This window comes from Amphiura filiformis, chromosome 5, assembly GCF_039555335.1.
Source record: "Amphiura filiformis chromosome 5, Afil_fr2py, whole genome shotgun sequence".
Classification (NCBI taxonomy): domain Eukaryota; kingdom Metazoa; phylum Echinodermata; class Ophiuroidea; order Amphilepidida; family Amphiuridae; genus Amphiura; species Amphiura filiformis.
Genome location: NC_092632.1, coordinates 426683 through 450272, shown reverse-complemented (window position 1 = coordinate 450272; position 23590 = coordinate 426683). Strand labels below are relative to the sequence as shown.

At 35.8% G+C, this 23590-nt stretch overlaps 1 protein-coding gene across 1 annotated transcript in view; it reads right to left on the bottom strand.

Annotated features, from left to right (window-relative positions):
• LOC140152426 (uncharacterized) overlaps positions 1–23590 on the bottom strand; it is a 31607-nt gene that overhangs the window by 2535 nt on the left and 5482 nt on the right. Inside the window, exons 2-10 of the mRNA XM_072174733.1 lie at positions 17582–17852; positions 13921–14099; positions 11573–11680; positions 9998–10091; positions 9301–9350; positions 9081–9162; positions 7590–7675; positions 6932–7126; positions 5809–5904 (exon numbers count right to left, since the gene is read on the bottom strand). Coding sequence (XP_072030834.1) covers positions 5809–5904; positions 6932–7126; positions 7590–7675; positions 9081–9162; positions 9301–9350; positions 9998–10091; positions 11573–11680; positions 13921–14099; positions 17582–17852 — 1161 coding nt within the window. The remainder of the gene's footprint in view (positions 1–5808; positions 5905–6931; positions 7127–7589; positions 7676–9080; positions 9163–9300; positions 9351–9997; positions 10092–11572; positions 11681–13920; positions 14100–17581; positions 17853–23590) is intronic.

The window sequence follows — 23590 nt, the reverse complement described above, 5'->3', positions numbered from 1 at the left end:
AGCACATTGAAATGTTGTGTGTTTAAGTATTGGTCTTCAGTTGTCTTGCATATATATATAGGTATTCACCATTACTGTGTGTGGAACTATATTGTGATGTTTAAGTATTGGTCTTCAGGTGTCTTGCCTATTTGTCTCGCTTCACTGGTTACCGGTTGATAAACAAATTCGATTTAAAATTATTCTTCACGTATTCAAAGTGCTAAATGGACTATCACCGATATATCTCACTGTCTACATCGCTACCTACATTCCACCTAGGAAGGGCCTTCGCTCTGAGCTTGATATTACTTGCCTTGTCATCCCCAGGAGTAAGAGAAAAATTGGTGATGGTTCATTTAGTGTGTCTGGTCCAACCCTCTGGAACCAGTTACCGGCTACACTTTGCACTGCTCTGACAGTTGAATCTTTTAAAAAGGGTCTTAAAACGTATATTTTCAAATGTATTTTGCTGTTGTTGTTTTTGTATATATTTGTAAAGCGCAATGTTCATATTTTTGGTATTGTGCTGTATCAAGCGCCGTTGTTATGTTATGTTATGTTATGTTATTTATAGGTATTCACCATTACTGTGTGTGGAACTATAATGTGATGTTTAATTATTGGTCTTCAGTTGTCTTGCATATTTATAGGTATTCACCATTACTGTGTGTGGAACTATAATGTGATGTTTAAGTATTGGTCTTCAGGTGTCTTGCATATTTATAGGTATTCACCATTACTGTGTGTTGTACTATAATGTGATGTTTAAGTATTGGTCTTCAGTTGTCTTGCATATTTATAGGTATTCACCATTACTGTGTGTGGAACTATAATGTGATGTTTAATTATTGGTCTTCAGGTGTCTTGCATATTTATAGGTATTCACCATTACTGTGTGTTGAACTATACTGCGCCAATAAAGTATCCTTACAGTTGGAAAAATAATCACAATTCCCAAACTGAACAATATTGGGGTAAATTTGTTTTTTAATAGGTGCACTAGCTAATCCTGCACATTATGACACCACATTGAATCCAATGTGACTTCAAGAAGCAAAGTTACAAGCATTTGATTAGACGAAGGTCCAGTTTTGAAAGTGACAAACTGGCCTATTCAAAACTCCACAGACTAGACATGTGGTTTGAGAGTGGTGAATGGCGTTATGCGTTTGGTTTTAATTTAAAACAAAAGGAACAAAAGAAAACTGAAACAAAAGAACTGACAAATAACATGAAAGTTATGAAAAGTACAGAGAAGTAAAAACTGAAATACCGCTTCATTGAAGAAACTGTGTTGTCTCTTTGTTTTGCTTGTTGGAATATTTTTGCGCCTTGTATAGGCCAGTTTGTCACTTTTAAAATTAGACCTTCGTCTATTCAATTCCCGGGGGGATCACTCACATAAATGGTCTGTACGCATGCGTGACCAAAAAAAACAAGTAAAAGGGTTTTTTTTTTTTTCTATTTAATTTACGTGCGTTACGCGTTTTGGGTTTAATAAACAGTGATTTTCAAGAATAAGGGTAGTTTTTGAAACTGGACAACTTGTTTAGGGTACCTTTTCAAATTTTCGGTAAATTATGAGTCCAAAAGGGTACATTTGTTGCATTTTCACCAGCCAAAAACTCATTTAGGGGGTAAATTCTACACTAAATTACCTTATTAAGGGGCTAAATTTGCTGGTAGGGTAAAACTCGTTTAGGGGGTGTTTGAAAAAAATTTGGTCACGCATGCGTACACTGCCATATTTGAGTGGCCCCCCCGGGATTCAATTGCTTGTAACTTTACTTCCTGAGGTCACATTGGATTCAATGTGGTGTCATAATGTGCAGGATTAGATAGTGCATCTATTAAAAAAACAAATGTAACCCAATATTGTCCAGTTTTGAAATTGTGATTATTTTTCCAAGTGTAAGGATACTTTATTGGCGCAGTATATAATGTGATGTTTAATTATTGGTCTTCAGGTGTCTTGCATATTTATAGGTATTCACCATTACTGTGTGTTGTACTATAATTAGGGGGGTCACACTATTTTGTAATCAATGCTTTATCTCCTTGGTTTAAAGCTTTTCTGAAAGTGCTTACAAAACTAAACTCATAGCAATTTAAATGGTGAAAATCGGTCAAAGCGTTTTTAAGTTATTACAGTTTTAAGATTCCCAAAAATGCCGATTTTCAGCCCAAATCGGTGAAAAACACCCAAATTTAACGAAGTGGCAACTTTGATATAGAATAAAAACTTAAATATGAGTTTCAAAGATCCAAATTCAGTATAATTATACTGTATCCATTAATATTAAAGAATTAAAATAATAACAGGCATGATATATTATGCAGTTTCTGAAATAAAAGACCTGCAAAATGGCAAAAATCAAGGACCGTCGAAAAGTATTCCCCATAGAAAACACACACGTTTTTACAGACAAATTGATAAAAAACCACAATATTCAATCTGTTATAACTTCGAACGGTTTATCATAGAAAAAAGAAAGTTATATCCAAAGAAAGCATTTTTATTCAATATCTAGAAATACCACCTAAGAAATTGATTGCATACTTTCCTCATTGTAGGGTAACTTGATTTTCCAAATGACCAAAATGAAAATTTCAATTTTGGTAGGATTTTCCCCACAGAAAACACACACGTTTTTATAGGGAAATCAACCAAAAAAGGTACCATTTTGAATTTGTTATAACTTTTGAGCCATTTATTGTAGAAAAGAGAAAGTTATATCCCAGGAAAGCAATTGTATTCAATATTAAGAAAAAGCATGCAAGAAATTCATTGCATATGTTCCTCACTGTAGGGTAACTTGATTTCCCAACAACTAAACTAGAATTTTTTCTGCGGATATGACATTTCACCAAACAAAACACAACAGAAGCCAAAATGCGTCAAATGCCATTGCAGAAAAAATACATATTCAAAACGTTCCATGACTGTAAAAATCAAGATTTATCATGTTTGTACATTGGTGAGTTGAAATAGGAAAGAAGAGTATTTTAGAATGAATAAAATCAGTAATTCTGATCAATTCAAAATCAGCACTTTTGGGCTCTGAGTCAAATTTCTGTGCTGTGACGACACAAATTAGGCTAAAGTGTGACCTCCCTACTATAATGTGATGTTTAAGTATTGGTCTTCAGGTGTCTTGCATATATGGTCGAATCCAACGAAAAGTGTACACGGCATGTTCAGGGCCATAACTTAAAAGTATTAATCAATTGGCATTCGTTTTTTGTATGTGTTTATTCGCCTTGATCATACGCTTAGCGCCATATATAATAAGACCCCTTCTGTGAAAAACTTAGACACAGAGACCCCAAAACATGCTATTTTTACCCATTTTTCAAAATATTTCTTAAAGTATTTTTAAAAACATCTAAATCAGTTATGAAAAGAAGTCATTGGATTGAATCTAAATTGATTTCCTGAAAGGTGTGTATTCAAAGATTGCCTGTTCAATTTTTCACATATTTGTACATAATTATGAATTTGTTGTGATAATTTTTTGAGTGGTATTTTATTACATTACCTACTGAATACAATTTTTCATAGCACTAGATATATCTTTAAAAATGGAAATCACTAATAAATGCTTAATTGATACAAGGTTTGATATGTCCAATAGTGAAATGCATTGCATTCGGACATCTTTATTATTGTGTTTAGCTGCCAGAAATTCTAAATGGCACAAAGGTAGGTTTGGTAAAAAATATGCATTACCTCCGAATACATGTTAAAAGCTGTGCCATTTCCACAAAGTGAGAGAATAGTAAACAATCGTTAAGCAATAGGTGCAGGGTAATACACTCTTTATTTCTACCAAGTTTCAATAACCTGCGTTTAAATATTTCTGAGATGTCAACAATAAAAGCAAGTATTCGTAGGTAAATTTCGGTAACCGAATGTAACCTACGAATACACTTTGACATCATGACAGTATTGTGAAAAACCGCCATTCATGCCAATGCCCATATTGGTACATAACGAAGGCCTGTATGTTTGCTATCAAATCATATGTCAATGAAAGTTGCGAATTCACATACATGCCCACCATGCAAAACTGAATACGGCTTAATTGGTGAAAATATGTACTGAAATAGACGACGGTCTGCTCATTTGAAAGAAAAATCAGATTCAAAGAAGATTAGAAGGGATAAATACTTGGATTTGTCAACTGTCGTGTGTGCTTCATTTTAAATGTTTACCGACCTTCTGGTTTCTGAGTAATTTGTGTCCAAATTGATTTATTCGAAGGTAACTTTTGACGTTTTCGCTAAGGTTACCTACGAATACCATGGAAAAAACGACTGTTCTCATTGTCTCATGATCTAGACAACACATTGATGGACCCTGGTATAAAGCTAATTGTAGTTGCCCTCAAACGAAAGGCCACAAGACGTAACTGACTCCAAGATGGACTTCACAAGTCTGCAATAACGGTTTTAAGCGATTTGTGTGCAATTAAGCAAATTAAAGTCACTTTAGTGCCTTTGTTTCTTACTTCAATCCTCTTTCAACCGCTGTGAACCGACATTATTAATACATGATAGGATCTAAAGTATCAATAAACGCACATAAAGAAAATAATACATTCAAAGTGCTTTATAAAATGAAGTTTTGATTGCGATATCCACCAAAAGTCTAATTCTTACCTACAAATACTGAAATGTTACTTACGAATACAGCATAATACATGACATGTGTAATGAAGTGTCCCTACCAATGGAAATTAATTGTCAAAAACTTTAAGCGGTACCCCAGGACACTATTATTACCCATATACGGATTCATTCAACAATTATTTATTATGTAAAATTGCTGATTAACTACGTGTATATCAAAATGAAGTGGTCAAAATCTTGCTAAAAGCATCAAAAAATGTTTGATCTAAGGTAATAGCATTTATTCATTTGGACGTACCATCTGAAAGAGATCTAAAAACTACCATTTCATTAATTCATTACTATAATAGCAAAATTTAAACCTATAAACTCAATATAGATATTGTTAAATCGCTCATGTTACCTACTGAATACCGGGTTTCTTCACCTTTTCATTGTATAAAGCGTTAGGTGTATGCGTATAATTCCTAATATTCTTGAAAACATATATCATACTCGTTCTTATACAATGTGTAAATTGATTCATACTCATTTGATAAATAAAATACAAAAACTGACCTAAACTTCATTTTCAAAAATAAACTAGCATAAATTGACTAAGATCATATTGATCGCGTTATAAAAAGAAAAACAAATATTTTCTGGTTGAGCTAGCATTTTCCTGACACCATGTGGTCTACATTACACGAAAAAAGCGTTAATGGGAATATTCCATTTGTTTTAGGCTGATTAGTATTGCGATAGTGAAACCATCCTAGTGGTATTCGTAGGTAACATTGGGTTTTGATATCACATTTACTATCACACGTCCTGGATTTATTTTTCAAGATTAGTAATGGCACTTTTGGTTCCTATAAGGCCAATATGTCATCAATCAATGGGCAAAAGGAAAACATTGTGGAGACATCTTTATTTCGGACTTTTATTTTTGGCCCGTGGACACTTTTGGTTGGATTCGACCATATATAGGTATTCACCATTACTGTGTGTTGTACTATAATGTGATGTGTAATTATTGGTCTTCAGTTGTCTTGCATATTTATAGGTATTCACCATTACTGTGTGTTGAATTATATGTGATGTTTTGATTTTTGCACTTTCCACCGTTAATTTCAGAACCATGTAATTAATACTGCATAAATATACTGCTATACAGTAGTATTAATAGAGAGTACATGTATGTATGATACTTACACTAAGATCAAGTAGCTCTAATGCACTGTTTGAATTGTTCTTGATTGCTAGTAACAACGCCATTGCACCTGCTGCAGTTAATGGGTTATATCCAAACTAAATTAGGACAAAACAAATTGAACAGTTATTGGGTTATATCCAAACTAATTTAGGACAAAACAAATTGAACAGTTATTGGGTTATATCCAAACTATGCAGGACAAAACAAATTGAACAGTTATTGGGTTATATCCAAACTAAATCAGGACAAAACAAATTGAACAGTTATTGGGTTATATCCAAACTAAATCAGGACAAAACAAATTGAACAGTTATTGGGTTATATCCAAACTGAATCAGGACAAAACAAATTGAACAGTTATTGGGTTATATCCAAACTAAATCAGGACAAAACAAATTGAACAGTTATTGGGTTATACCCAAACTAAATCAGGACAAAACAAAATTGAACAGTTATTGGGTTATATCCAAACTAAATCAGGACAAAACAAATTGAACAGTTATTGGGTTATATCCAAACTGAATCAGGACAAAACAGATTGAACAGTTATTGGGTTATATCCAAACTAAATCGGGACAAAAATTCAACAGTTATTGGGTTATACCCAAACTAAATCAGGACCAAAAAAAATTAATAGTTATTGGGTTATATCCAAACTAAATCAGGACAAAATTTCAACAGTTATTGGGTTATAGTTATACCCAAACTAAATTAGGACAAAACCAAATTTAACAGTTATTGGGTTTATATCCAAACTAAATCGGGACAAAAAAAAATAACATGCAAAGACGAATAAGCAAATAAATATAGGCCTAGTTCATAATGTGTAAGATGAATCCCGGTCCCGATTGTGATAGACCTGTATTTGTCACTGCGGCTGCAGTAAGATGTACAATAATTGCCATTTTCACAAGAAGTGTCTTGCACTCCCATCACTTTTGTGAAGCCTCTAAGGAGAGCCTACTAATGACTTGGAAAACAACCATTTTGTATGAATCACATTCAGCATGAAATAATAATACTTAAGTTTAAGATAACATCACGCAAGGCTATTTCCAAATTTTACTATTAATATATTCTGATTAAAAAAGCACACTGATTATTAATTTGCTATCAACTTACACGTAAAACTTTGAGGGAATCATTAACTTCTAACCCTTTGGACATGACAAGAGCCCCTTCGTTGGTTATCCTATTATTTGTCATATCGAGTTCTTGTAATGTACTGTTGAATTTCAGGGTTTCTGCCATAGCCAATGATCCTTCATTACCAAGGCCATTCCATGAAAGATTTAGTTCTTTGATTGATAAGTTCTCCTGTAACAGTAAAAAAAAACAATATATAAATTATTTTGAAAGTAGTCGCAGGAGAAAGTTGTGCATCGGTGTTTGGAGATACAAGTCACGGCACAGTCCCTGTTTAATCTTGTGGAATAATTGAACTAACTTGATAAAATTTCACTGGGCAAGAAACTTTCATGACATAATTTAGATTGATTCCTTTAGAATTCTAACATCCATGCATGCCTTCATTCATAGTTTATCCAAAATTTTAAACTCCTCTCTTAGAGTTTGAAAAAGGTAGATGACAATTTGTCATACTGAATTTTGACAACAAATTTTGATGAAATTCACTTGAGTTGTTCAAATGGGCACCAGGAGGGTGGTATTAGACAGTGGTTCTTTCATATATCTTGATATTCAAGGGAATTAATTCTTAGAATTGAGAATTGTATGAAGCAATCTATAGTAGCTGAATATAAAACATTGTTTTACTTACGGCCATTCCTCTACACACAGCAATTGCACCTTTTCTTCTGAGATGGTTCCAACTTAAATTAAGATGTGATAATGACTCTGTAGCAGCTACAAGTAGACAAGTATGAAAAATATATCTTTTTAATGCTGCTTTCTTGTTCAATTTATCCATGTAATTTAATGTAATGTAACTGTATGTGTACTTGCAGTGGATAACTGGACAAAATATCAGAAGGGTGCCAATTGCACAAATGTCCTGAAAACCCCCTACCAAAATGATGTATAGCACCCATTAATGTGCAATTTAATGCTAAAATCGGCCAAAATAAGGATATTCGTAGCCAAAAGGAAGATGCACATCATAAATTGTGGCCAATTTCATTCCGGCATTTCAATATAGAGGTAACTTGCCTCCCTTGTCACCAGTCGGTACACCACTGACTTTTTATGGCTTCATAACAAACAAAAGTTAAGGTCCATCCCTAGAAGAGTATACATTGGGCCTAAGTTTGTTAATATGTAAGGTAATATATAGCAACCATATTAAAGTCAGGACATGTTATATTTCATGTAGGATATTGTGAATAGTGCTGAGAGTAAGTTAACAAGGAAACACATAACATATAGCATATGGTATAAATAATGTAACCATCTGCCAGCTGGGACAAGAAGGAAATGCTATTCTCCTCCACACACCTGTCATGCATGTAGGGTCTTTATGTATATAATCTAAATAGATTTGGAATAGGTATGATGTATATTAATATTTTACATGTGGTATTATTTTGTATCTTGGTATTAGAGATGACATGAAACAGAATTTCTGAGGAGTCCTAATTCAGTGTCAGCAAACATAATTATGTCTTTAAAATGTTATAAACTTCTTGTGGTTTTGGTCAAATAATATCATGTAAAATAATGTCTGGTTGTGTAAAGACCATGAAAAAAGCCCCACTCCAACATTTTATAAATGATGTTGTCAAAATGTTATTGTAAATTATTTTTTGCAAAATACTGCAATGTCAACACTTAAATGACATTATGTTAGAACATTTTGTAGTGACTTTTCAAATTGTATTAATAAGTTTTATACCTTTTATAATTATACCCTTAGACCCAGATTTCTTTTAGAATACCCTACCACTGTAGATTTTCAATGGGGGTCTTTTATGAACGACCCATACACATACACTGTGAATGTAAAAAATGGTAGGGTAATTCGTATTCTAAAAGATAGCCCACTGACAGTTAAACATTCTTTGTTAAATTTCAAACCAGGTGAAACAGTACAAAACTGGCGAAAGTGCGAAAAATTGACTGCACACAAATGTCAACTTTTACATATAGCTACATATTAATGGTCATATTAATATGGCAAAATAATATGCAACTTCAATCGCAAATAAATAGCTGGAAATACTACTATTTAATGGAAAGGTATAGATAGATCAAAACATATTGTAAACATAAAAATGAGACCTACTCAGGTCCTGATGGGAGACTTGTGTCTTACCTATTGCAGCCCCAAGAATCTCACCACCTATTTCAGCAAACTCATTGTGACTCAGATTTAAATCCCTGATTCTGTAATTGTTCTGAAAAAACAAAGCAATCAAATTGTATAGGTATTAGAAAGGTGAGCATTTACAAATCAGTTAAAAGGGAAATTCAATCAACAAGCAATCAAAAGCTCACAAAAACAACCTGCTGACACACCAATGAGTTGTAATTACCTTGACTGCCTCCAGAAAATATTCAGCATCTCTATCTTTGAAATTATTACCTGAAAAACAAACAAACCAAAAAAAAGGTTAATGAAACATGTGGATTTATGTAGAAGGGAACTTAAAGAAAACAATTGTGCACCGCTATAATGGAGGATATTTTCAGTTTCGGGTAAACGATGGATCAAAAGGAGGTTAGGATTAGACTTAGGGTTAGAGGAGGTCATGGTTAGGGACTTCCCTCTCATTGCCCTTATTTCTGACCATTTAAACTTAAACAAAAAATGAGGTATTGTAAAATGAAAGAAAGTAAATTGTGAAAGACTGAATAAACTTTGCAATAAAGTATTGATAATCATATCACCAAGGGTTTTTAAAAGCACTCACACACTATTTGAAATTGTAGGAATATCCATAAATAATAAAAATGACTTTATTGTAACTGAAATTGGCTACAGTTGATGCCATTATTTTTTCTTCAAAATTCATATAAAAAATGTACAAGGATTAGGATATTGATGAACTACACATCCTGCAAACAGCAAGACCGAAAGGTGTTATATTTGTATCAAAGTATTTTAAATAAATCAAAGGATCTTGGGATTTAATCAGCCAATCAGATTGATGTACTATCCTATGAAATTCACTCAAATATATAGGTTATTTTGTTACACTGCTGTTAAATGACATGTTTATTATACTGTACCTGCTAAGTTCAATTTGCGTATAGATGTATTATCTACTAACATATCAGACATAGCTTTAGCACCTTTTGAACCCATCCGATTCTCTGCTAGATTCTGTAATGGAAGCACAATAATCAGCAATTAAGTTTTTATTGACCTGTTTATTTATATAGTGTGCATGCTGTGTATATGTTTGTTTTTGTTTAATATGTTTATTCTTTGTTTTGTTTTCTCAGTAGTGTCATGGCTTTTTGTTTGATCAAAACCAAAACTTTTCATAACATATATCCCACAAACTACCATTAGCGTCAGGCCCGTGCACGCAGGGGGTGCGGGGCGAAGTGCGACCGCACCTCTCCAAATTTGCAAAAGTGTACAAAAAGTCCCAAAATTTCAGAATTTGCGAGCGTAGCGAGGAAGAAAATCAGGTTTTTTACGCTTTTTTGGTCAAACAAGGTCCAAATTTGGGGAAGAAAGTCCACTTTTCACAAAATCGGCCCCCCCCTTTGAAAAAAAGTCCACTTTTTCAAAATCAGCACCCCCCAAAAAAAATCCTGCGTACTGGCCTGATTAGCGTCAATCAATCTTGAAGTGTGTGTGGGAGGCTTGGGAGGGGGGCAATCAGCATGAATTGTCGAAGAGTGGCTGAAAACAACAAAAGATGGGTCATTTTGCCAAAAGATGGGTCATTTTCCTAAAAGGTCTCCCAGGCAAGATAGATGCCCATGCAAATAACAAACCAGAATAAGTGCACTGGGCTAGTGCATCTGTCATATCTGTGTCATTGTGCAAGATTTAAGAGGGAGAACATCCACCACAGATGGGCAGTCAGCAACGCTCTTTTTGAGATCATATTGTACATTAAGCTTCCCAAAAGGATGATTTTAAATGATGTGTTAAGTAGGTTCTTCTAAGTAACCAGAAAATTATCTTTGTGCACTCTTGGGAAACCTTTTATGGTTCTCTAAAAAGCCTGTAGGGCCTAGCTGTAATGCAGTGGCGTACCGTGGCCGCCCCAACCCCAGGGGGCTGAAGAAGAAACATTTTGCCGCCCCTTCCTTAACAGCCCGAAAAGGTTGACCCAATTTTTTTCACGGTCGTTTGAAAAAGTGAAGAGCAAACAAAAAAAAAAAAAAAAAAAAAAACAAAAAAAAGGATTTTAGGCGCTAGCGCCCTAAAAGCAACATTTTTCAAAATTGTTTTAGCTTTTTCAATTTTTTATGCCTTTTTTCTTTACTAATTCGTTTTGCCGCCTTCGCTTTTTGCCGCCCTCTTTTGCGCCTTCTTCTTCCGCCGCCCTTCGTTTTTGCCGCCTCCTACTTTGACCCGGGGGCTAAGCGCCCAAAGCCCCCCCAAAATACGCATGTAATGGGTCTCCAATGGGAACCCTATAATTATGATGTTAAAGTGTGTGGTTCTATCTGGAGCACACTTTGGAACCCTTTTCCCCAAAGGGAGAATCTTTCTAATATAAAATTGGGGCGGCAATTAAGTTTTCACAAATCAATACCTATAGCAATGATACAAACTAGAATGTTCTTAAAATGATGTTATTTTTCAATCATTCCAAATGCAAGATGAAAAGAAATACTTACCAAGTCACTTATGTAACAATTTTCTTTTAGCATATCCGCAAGATAACTAGCTCCATCTCCTTCAATCCAATTGTCCTCAAGATCAAGTGTTAATACTGTTGTGTTTGTCTAAATTATAAACAAGAGAAAACAAAGGGAATGAGTGGTTGCATCAAGTGGGGAAGACAGTTTGTTTATTTGTTTGCTGGTTTATTGCTGTTTAAGTCTTTAAAATAAAAAATATCCAATGTATCATAAATACATTTTGCAATAACAGGCATCCAAAAGTTGCTATAGACTGGTGTTCCACAGGGAATGGTATTTGGTCATACTTTACCAATTCAATCTATATGATATGATTTTTAATATTCACACAAAATCGCGACCCAGAGGCAGAATTGCATTGTACATAAAATATAAGCAAAAAACCAACAATGAGAAAAGCATTATGTATAACTTATTAAATAAATATAATAAACACAAATGAGATCAGAACACAAGACAGCCAAAAAGCAATGCAGGAGAGGAGGCAGAACTACTGTTTAGTAGCCCAACAAAGTATTAAGGAACTGTATTCCTAGCAAACCTATCTGTACGTGTGGAGCTGGGTAAACTTGGCATTGTTCAGCTATTTTTTGGATGGTCTCAAGCTTGATGCACTATTTGGATGTGAGCGTGGAGTGCCAAATGACCATGGTCTAATATATCACTTTTTATGTTGAAGCCTATGACCAGCACACATTAATGATGATGGGGGTTAGTCCACCCCTCAACAGTACAGTAAATATGCACTAATTGAGCATAATGGGGAAGAATTCCAATAGAAGGATATTCATGCTTCCTTCTCTGAAGAAGTTCCGGTTCAATTCATCTGGATGGACTATTTGGATGTGAGCGTGGAGTGCCAAATGACCAGGGGTCTAATATATCACTTTTTATGTTGAAGCCTATGGCCAGCACACATTAATAATGATGTTTTTATTTTTTTATTCTATTCTATTCTATTCTATTCAAAAATTGTTTTTTGTCATGTGTAAGAAATGTAGAGTGTGTATAAATGTACTGTTATTTTGTTACTTTTGTATTTTGCAAGTAATTAAAATAAATATTATTATTTACTGTTCTGTTGAGGGGTGGACAAACCCCTATCATCATTAATGTGTGCTGGTCATAGGCTTCAACATAAAATGTGATATATTAGACCCTTGGTCTTTTGGCACTCCACGCTCACATCCAAATAGTCCATCAAGCTTGAGGTGCAGGATGAATGGGCACTTCTGTGTTTGGACTTTTCAGCCCACTCACTCATCCTGAATTACTTGCTTTTGTCATGTGTAAGAAATGTAGAGTGTGAATAAATGTACTGTTATTTTGTTACTTTTTTTTGCAAGTAATTCAAAAAAATATTATTATTATTATCTGAGTTAGTGGCTGTTTACATGGCACAATATATGAGATATTTTCTCAAAATACCAAGCGCTATTTAAGAAACACTGAACCAATTATCAGGCTTGTTTGTATTCATTTTAATGCATTTTTCATGCCAATTCCAAATATGGTCATGAATAAAAAACAATTCTCGCTATTACGCCATAAGGCGCCGCCAGCGGTTTGCGATGTAATCGTGATGTATCATGGGAAAATCGTGATGTATCATGGGAAAAGGTCGACATCAAGTCCACATAATCTGAATATTACCATGCTATTACATAGGAACAACAATATTTTTAGTTTGTCAATATAACGGTATTACACGCAAATCGATAGAGAAAAAATTAATTGTGCACATTTCAAATCACATTATTAAGTATTATTGAGTATCGATTCGCGTGTAACACCTTTATTTTGACAAACTAAAAAATATTGTCACGTGTTCTATGTAATAGCATGGTAATATTCAGTATTGCGCGGACTTGGATGTCGACCTTTTCCCATGATACATCACGATTATATCGCAAACCTGCTGGCGGCGCTCTTTATTGCGAATAGCGAGAATTGAAACTTGTTGTCTGCAGTCGACACCTGCTTGGAGATAGTTTTATCATATGATAGTATAAAGCGCGCTTCAGACTCCGAGTATTGTACGTACACTATTGTATGTACAATATGTACGTTATTTAATCTATTGCCATTCTATTTCCAGTAATGTTTAAGTTCTAACGAATGTTTGATGACGAAAAATCGATAATATGTTACATACAATATCTAGCAGAAATATATTATCGATTTTACGTCATCAAACATTCGTTAGAACTTTAACATTACTGGAAATAGAATGGCAATAGATTAAATAACGTGTATATTGTACATACAATATTGTACGTACAATAAAGAGTCATGTATAGAGTTGTACACTGATTGCAACTTACCACCAAAGGTACAGCAATAGCCTTAGCACCTGCTGGACCCAAACCATGATGCTTCATAATAATTTTATTTGTTGTTATATGACGAAGGATGTGAGATACCGGTACTACTCCTGCCTCTTTACATGCCTGCATGTACACATTTTTCCCTGTTGCATCATAAACTTCTTTGGTCTCCTCAGCTGGTAATGATAAATTGGAAAATAATGCAATTAGGAATGCAAAATACATTGAGCTATTCCATTTGAGACATGCCTTAAAAGTATTCCACAGAGGGAGTACACTTTTTAAATGGAATTTTTCAAGTGGGTTAATTATACTCTCCATGTATGTGGCTTTTACCTACCCATCACACACTTGAAAACATGTTTTAAAACGGTTTATAAACACATACAATAACATTAAAATGTTATCAAAATGAAATTGTAAAATATATCTTGCTAACAATTTTGTTAAAATGTTTTGCTAATTTTTAAATTATGTTATGTAAAACATTTTGCAGCAAATTTTCAAAATGGTTTTTGAATGTTATTTTAATAAAAAACGTTTTATAATCTTTTAATAACCCAACATTTAAACGTTTTCTGTAAAACGTTTTGTGTTTGCTCAGTAGGCATGTATCTTCCATAACTGGATTAAGCATTTCAAATGGAATAATCCCTCTGTGGAAAAATGTAGCTAAATCTACCACAGGGGGAGTGTGGATTTCATTTGGAATAGCCCAAAACGTTTGAGGGCTTGGACCAGAGTGAGAAATTGATGTCCATATGGAGATTTTGAGTTCAGAAGTTAGTTATATATAGGTTTTAAACTTATGAAACAACATAATTATTATAGACAAATCTGATACAGCAACAATGTTCCAGATTGTGCTGAAATAATACTCTTAAGGTGGTACTACACCCCTTGATACATTTGTGACTATTTTTGCATTTTTCTCAAAAAATAATAACATGTTGACTGGTAACAAAAGTTATGTATATTATAGGGGCAAGGAATCCAGTTACTACACTGGAATTTCAGTGATTCAAGACAAGCAGTATGTTATTTATGATAAGAAAAGAGTTACAGCTAGAATGTACCTCATTTCTTGACATATATAATGAACCACTTATCTTGAATCACTGAAATTGAAGTAATTTGATTCCTTGTCCCTATTATATAATATACATAACTTTTGTTACCAGTGTGTAGTTTTTTTTTAGAAAATGCAAAATTAGTCACAAAATGTATCAGGGTGTAGTACCACCTTAAATTGAACAAAATATTCAGTTTTGCCCTCAATTTCAAGATGGATAATATGTGAATTCGGTAGTGTGGTTGGGAAATGGGCACTAAGTTTCAGTTGTTCAATGGTCACTATGATGATTGTAATTCCTTTCCTTATTTTTGAATCCATGTGTTTTATTTCGGTGCTTTTTTCCTGCCTCTCTTTTCTGTCTTTCCATCTTTCTTGTTATACAGGGTGTCCCAAAAAAAAGAGGCCCCTCATTGCGCCCTCTTTTTCGCCTATTTCTCAAAAGTTGATTAAATATATTTTGGTATGTAAAGAAACCTTTAATCGTTAGCTTTAATAAACCAAAACAATTATTTCAATCGGCTCACAACTTTTGAAGATATGCTCTTTTGAATAAAAGTACCCGTTTTCACTCTGTCCACGGATAGCAAACAGAGTGGTTGGGATGGCTCATGCTGTGGAGTGGCCTGCACGATCACCAGACCTCACACCACTTGATTTGTTTCCTTTGTGGCAAAATCCAAGATCTTCGCAAACGTGGCTGAATGCATTCGCAAGTATCCGGCGCACAAGGATGGTACCCAACGCAATTGATGCAATGAGGACCAGGGCTGAAACTTGTATTCGCCAAAGGAGGCAACCAGGTAGAGGGCAGAGCAGCACAGTAAACTCACTTCAGAAGAACCAAAGACAAACCAAACAGCCTTTTAGGGCTACCTTTTATCCTAAAAAGTGAAATGACTTATGTTGTAAATAAAAAAAAGAAAACAAGAAACAACAAAGTAAGAAATTAAGAAACATAATAAAACAAAAAGGCATAAATAACTAAGAAAAAATAAGTAATTGCAAGTAAAGCAAAAAGAGTCCCATTCGGCATCCATTTTACCCACAAATTTATGACACTATTAACAAAATCCATTGCCCATAAACCCACCGGTAAAGCCCATTCCATAAATAAAGTTAATTTTATAAAGTTATAATTGAGGAATGTTTGATATTCATGCATGGTATATGTGTACTCCTTTTCAATCTTTGAAGTAGCCAAATCTTCTCCGTGGACAGAGTGAAAAACGGGTACATTTCTTTAAAAGAGCATATCTTCAAAAGTTGTGAGCCGATTGATATAATTGTTTCGGTTTATTAAAGCTAACAACTCAAGGTTTCTTTACATACCAGAATATATTTGATCAACTTTTCAGAAATAGGAGAAAAAGAGGCCGCAATGAGGGGCCTCTTTTTTTGGGGGACACCCTGTACTACCATTCTTACCACCATTCTCTCTTAGCTTCTCTTGCAAGCCTTTTTTTTATCTCCTTTCTTTATCCCTGTATTTTTCTACACAGTCTTACTTTATTCTGAGCTTAAGTTTCCTTACACGCGTGCGGTCTTAATAATAGTGATAATGCGTTCATTAAAATATGATTACAGCTTAATGAGGTTGATATACTCAAGTATTATTATTAACCGTCGCTTGTTAATATATTTGTTATTTATCAATATAGTTTGCCATGATTATTAGTTAATATCGTTTTAAAGAAGAATTATGTGCCTAATTGAATTTATTGGTTTGGGCTGAGACCGAGAGAACCAATTCATTTGCAACTAGCAGGAAAGAAATGACACAAAGAAACAAGCACACACAAACAGCTACAAACTAGACGAAACTTGAGAGTTCGAAAGTAATTGATTTTCCCCCAAATTAAAGAAATATTCTCGAATTAAATCCCTGTCTGTCTTCAACATGTGTTTCAACTGAATGGTAAAACGAAAAGGTTATTTAACGCGCTGCGTTGGTCTGATGCCAGTGATATGCCATATTAACGCTCGAATATTTTGACTTACAGATCTATGCAGATGAGATGTCCCTAAACATGCTAAATGCTTACAGCAAAAACACAAAACGTTTTACACAAAACGTTTAAATGTCGGGTTATTATAAAAATGGTATCAAACGGTTTAATTTACATTCATTTAACATTTTTGAAAACTTGATGTAACATATTCTAACAACAAAATACAAAAAATGTTTGCCGAACAATATTCTACAGTAACACTTCGACAACATTTTAAAAATGTTGCTGTAGTGTTTTTTCACTTATAAACTTTTTAAAACAAATTTTCACAATCTTTATATAATTGTATGTATAAAAATCTTTTGACCAAAACCAAAATGCGTACCCTTTAAAAACATGACATTTGTGTTTGCTGGGTATAGGCCTACTGCCCTATACAAAATTAGTACAACTGTTGTCCTATAGCCTAGCCCTAACACATCGCATAGACTTCTCATAAGGCAAAACATGAGAAAAGAAATATAGTCTTGATCGCTTCAGCCAATTCAAGAGTCATTTTTATAGGCCTATAATTATACAACACGCTCTGCAATATTAAAGCCGATACGAAGTTATACTATTTTTCTTCACTTACTTTCTATATCTAAATCAGTGTCCCATCCACTATCATCATCCTCAACGTCGCCTTTACCATCCGTCAACACAGGAGTGTGTCTTTCTGACATTTCGGAAGGTGAAAATGAGAGTAATTCGTCCCCTTCATCAGAAAAGGGTGTGTGTTCGCCTGGTTCTGGAGTTTTCATGTGAGCAGATTTGAGTTGCGTGTTGATTGGGTCAGTGAGATTTCTGTCCATTTGTGATTGACCCTCCTCCCTGCTGGTTGCTACGTTATCGCGTCCGTTGCCCTGTAATTATGCAATAAAATATACCATTCTTGACATCACTGGAGATATAGTATGAACATGGTGTCGAATTCATTAGTAAGATTAAGAAAACGAAGAGTAACTACCAACACACGGCCGCGTCAAATTTTGCACTAAGTTTGTCAAGAAAAATGACAAACATATTAAGATATATAAATTTATACAGCCATGCAAGTCCCTCCGGCCGGCCGTCATCAGTGTCAAGTTCCGATGTAGTTTGATATGTTGTTAACCTAGCAACCAATACATTCTTATCTGTCTGTAAACTGAGCAGGGTCAAAGTTCGGTGCAACATTACAAGTTAGTTCATGATTGTAAAATGTTGGATTTAGTTTGAATAAAATAAAACATAAGATAATCTAATGGCTCTGGAACCGGGGGAGGGCGGCCCAATAATTTTGGTGGGGGAAGGTACTCTACACCCCAATAATTTTTTTAAGTAAACTTCATAATGTTAGGGTAAATAAGGTACAATTCATGCTTCGCTTATAGGAGGGGGACACACCCTAGGTCACCCCTTCCGCACCACAATCTCTGCGTTTCGCACATCGGAGAAGGCCTCATACTGACCCCCATATGTATTAAAAATCTTCCGGAGGACCCCACCCCCACCCCATATTAAAAATCTTCCGGGGCCTCTCTGCAATCATGTTTATTGGTCAGCTTAAACCAATCTACAGGGTGTCCCCTCAAAAAAAAAAAGAGGCACCTAATTGCGCCCTCTTTTTCGCCTATTTCTGAAAAGTTGATCAAATATATTTTGGTATGTAAAAAACCTTTAATTGTTAGCTTTAATAAACCAAAACAATTATTTTAATCGGCTCGCAACTTTTGAAGATATGCCCTTTTAAAGACAAGTACCCGTTTTTCACTCTCTCCACGGATAGCAAACAGAGTGGTTAGGCTGGGTCATGCTGTAGAGTGGCCTGCAAGATCACCAGACCTTACACCACTAGATTTCCTCATTTGTGGCAAAATCCATGATCTTTGCAAACGCATTACGCTATATTTGCAAGTATCCGGCGCATGCACTGAGGACTATAGGGCTGAAACCTGTATTCGTCAAGGAGGCAACCAGGTAGAGGGCACACCGTCATCATCCCTATATCTTCGTGTTAAAAATTGCCGTGATAGTACGATGAATCCTCATGTTTTTCAACAACTACGCATGGTGATTTTGTTCGAGATAGGCCGTGCGACTCAGGCTAAGCATACAATTTGAGATTTTGAGAGCCTGCCACACTGTTTCTATTCTATGTTTTACGATTTTCGCATGATCAAAATATGGCTGGCCGTAACCGCCACAACGTGGAGCTGCTACGCGTAGCTTACTTTTCGCTTCGCGGAGCTAAATTGACCAATCATGTTAGATCTTTTCATTAGGCGGAGCCAGTGGATGCATCCTCGTTCCAGAGAGAGACAACTCTTGCCAAAATTAATGTTTACTATGGGGATTTTAAATGAATCGATTGTAAATAAACCACGACCAGTTGTACAGGATCAATACCATTGTTTGATTAGTGTATCGTCAATGTTACCTTGCATGCATGTGTCATGTGTGTGGCGTGTTTGTTTGTTTGTTTGTCTACTGTGTCAGGCCAGGATCACTGACACATCGGTACTGATACTCTCATACTATCACGGTGATCATATTGTTGAATGTTGTTGACTTTAATGAAATCATGATGCAGTCATGTCTACAGTAGAACTCACCACGACCTTTGAAGGACTTAAACCCTATTAAAAGCTATTAAACCAAGATAACACTCAATGAAAACAGCTCAACTATGTTACATCAGATCTTCTCTGGTTAAATACACACTGCACTTGTGTCTGTTTTACCTGTGCAATGAGCAATGAGCTGGTATTATAGTTTCAGTTGGGTGAACGATTATAAAGCGAACGCAAGGTAACAATACTGTGGGCTTTTGTTTACGAAATGAGACAATAGTCTGCTTATTGTTAACCAGCGTTCTTGAAAATGAGAAGCTTAATGACTTAACACGGTTTAGAAATAATTTCTTCATACTTTTTGGTACAAAAGTACCAATATTTCAAACACCTAAATTAGCTAAAAATTTAGGACATGTTACAAAACTATATTTTCTAGAATTTCAGAGAATACTTTAAATATTGGCCGGTTATTTTTTACACAGTGACGTCAACTAGGCAATGGCCTATACTTGTAACATACACTATTTGTAGAGTTCACGCGTCAATGGTGAGCGCACTGAGTATTGTGTATAGGAAAACGGACAGTAACTACAGTATGTATGGCCTACTACTATTATATAAAGTAAATCCGAACTGGTTTGCAGTTTGCTGAAGGTCGAATTCCGCAGGCCACACCGCGCAAGTTATACAAATTAGCTCCCGGCGATACACTGCAGATCGCAGAACTGTGTGCATGGTTTACCACCACTCTGCCTAGCTATATAGTTATGTACAATACTGTATGAGTCCCGGTATGAGTTTCTTATGAGTGCATGTCCATCTTAATAATAAGTCGGTTCGTACTTTTCATAAACTACTTTTTGAATCATAACTTTCGTGACCGAGGATATCTTGCAACTACGTGACGCTCGTCTGGCAAATTCTTAATGAATAAATTCGCTTCACGTAATGTCGCTTCAGTCGTACTTGATTGGTCAGTTTTACCTCCGAGTAATGAAAAACTCTAACATGATCATTGATTGGTCAATTTGAGCTAATTTGGCTCCACGGAGCAAAAAGTCAGCTACGCGTAGCAGCTCCACGTTGTGGCGGTTGCGGCCTACCATATCAGTATCCCATATGATATTTCTATTGCAAGAAAATTTTATTTGTTGTCAGATAAATCACAGGTTTTATCTTAATTACACTAACTGGAAATTAAATACACTAATTAGTGAGGACCGGTATTTTGCTGTGGATATGTTTAACTGCAATTTGGCGGTAAACTTTTGAAATCCTGGGTAAAAATTGTGATCATTTCAACTCTTTGAGAAAATATTTATATAAAGGAATGCATGTAGAATCAAGGCGCAATACAATGTACATTATTGACACGCTATCACTCTCTTTATCTACGTCAATAATAGAATATCGATTTCAATCGAATTGAATACCTTGCTCAGTTTTGAGTTTGTAGTTGACTACTAAGCGACCTAAGCGATCGATTGCTAGCCAATCAGATAGAACTCCTTTTCTTGTGTTCGGTGAAATACCACTCGCCCGTCGCTCACCAACGGAGTATTAAATTTATATTTATCGTATAGGAAGTCGACACTGTGGAGGGCAGATATAAACTAGAGCCACTGTGGCTCTCGAGCCACATATATCGTAGGTTTTTTCTGTGATGGCTGTTGTAACTCTGGATGGGGGCGGGGATGAGGTGGGGTTGGGGCTTGGTTGTTAGGATGTTGGTGGTTAGTTGTGCCTAATGCCCTACCAAAGGCTGATATCCTTCCCAAAACCTTTCCTATTGCACCACCAACTGCAAATTAGGTGTGTTTAGACGGTAGCCTACTTACAAGCAAGCCGGCAATTAAATTGTGCCAGGGAAGTGAGACTAGGCTGCAAGGGAGTGTGTGTCCACACGGGACTTACTTGTAAGCCAAGTAAGAGTGACCTTCACTGGTAAATTATGCCATGATTATGCACAATCAGAATAGAATTGGGTCATCAAGGTCATGCTTACATGCGAGTTTACAAGCAAGTCTTGTTCACACTGGCCTTACATTCGAATGTACTTCGCTACCCCGGGGGGGCACTTCAATATGAAATGGATATAGGTGTAGGGCTGGCACTTTCGCAGTAAGGGGCATTCGGTGAGAGCAAAATGTAAACAATATGGGGTCATTGGGTGAGAACATGACTTTTGGAACCTTTGGGTGAGAGCCGAAACAGTGTCAAAAAAACCTCAAAAATCAAATTTTTAGTTCAAAAAGGCTTCTAATTTCTTTGTTTTGTCAAATAATAGGTAACAAAATCAGTGATAAATGAAAATTGCTGTTCATATTGAAAAATAAGGGTCTTTGGGTGACAGATCAAATGGAAAAATAAGGGGCCTTCGGGTGACAGAACATGTGTTCGTAAAAAATATGGGTTTTTTGGGTAGAGCGACGCTGAAAAAGGGGTCTTAACAGCCCTACATACGCGTGACCTCCAAAGTGGGAGTGCCCCCCCGGACTCGCTACATGTAAGATATCTTACATGTAAAATCGTCACTTGTAACTTGCATGTAGCTACATGCGAGTGCGTTTAGACCCCGGGGGGGGGGTCACTCACATAAATGGTCTGTACGCATGCATGACCAAAAAAACAAGTAAAAGGGGGTGTTTTTTTTAGGCAAGGCAAGTTACGCGCGTGACGCGTTTAGGGTCTAAAAAACAGTGATTTTCAAGAATAAGGGTACTTTTCTGAAACTGGACAACTTGTTTAGGGTACCTTTTCAAATTTTTGGTAAATTTTGAGTCCATAAAGGGTACATTTGTTGCATTTTCACCAGCCAAAAACTCATTAGGGGGTAAATTCTACACTAAATTACCTTATTAAGGGGTTAAATTTGCTGGTAGGGTAAAACTCGTTTAGGGGGTGTTTGAAAAAAAATTTGGTCACGCATGCGTACACTGTCGTATTTGAGTGCCCCCCGGGGTTTAGACGGGCACTACATGCAAGTTTCCATATGAATGTAGTTACAAGCGACTTTACAAGCGATCGTCTGAACAAGCATATAGATGGGCAGTCGAGTGCCACAATAGCTTTGTTATTATATGGTTTACTTGGGGGCCAGAAACCAATCACTCCAGTGATGACCTATTTACCTAGCTGGGGGTATTTTCAACCCCCCAAGCTAGGTACTGTTTTTCTATCCGATTCTTCTTTCTTTCTTTCTTTCTTTCTTCTTCTGGCAACAAACTTTAAAATGCTACTCCTCCTACACGATACACCCTACAATTACGTAACTTGCACATATGTATCGGCTGTATCCAGTGCCCATATTGTCTAAACAGAATTGGGATCAAAGGTCATTAAGGGGGCATTTCCAGTATTTAACCAAATACCTTCAAAATGCTTCTTCTGTCACACATTATATAGTACAATGATGTCATTTGCATATATGCATCGGCTATACCACACGCCTATAAAGTGCATACAAAATTGGGGTCAAAGGTCATTAAAGGGGTAAAATCTTACAATGGCATTATCTGGACATCTGTATGGGGTATGGGGCTCAAACTCGGTGACAACAAATCTCATGACCAAGGGAAGATTTTGCAGGGGTCAGGTCAAAGGTCATGCAAAGGTCAAATTTTAGAAATGCATTTCCTGGACATCTGTAAAGGGTACGGGGCTCAAACTTGGTGACAACAAACTTGATGACCAGGGGAACATTTTCGGAACATTTTGCAGGGGTCAGGTCAAAGGTCATCTGGGGTAAAATCTTAGAATTGCATTTTCTGGACATCTGTAAGGAGTACGGGGCTCAAACTCGGTGACAACAAACCTCATGACCAGGGGAACATTTTTGGGACATTTTGCAGGTGTCAGATACCTCCACAACACCAACACGCCCCAGCTAGGTTTGTGGTCTATGACCACCATTTGCCACTAGTATTAACTTGTTGCTTGTTTATAAATACCATTTTTTTTGTGGCTATATGCCCAAACCTGAGATATTTTCCCCAATATTCAGAACTTATGACTCTTATGAGTTCGTTCTGTCAATAAGAACTAGC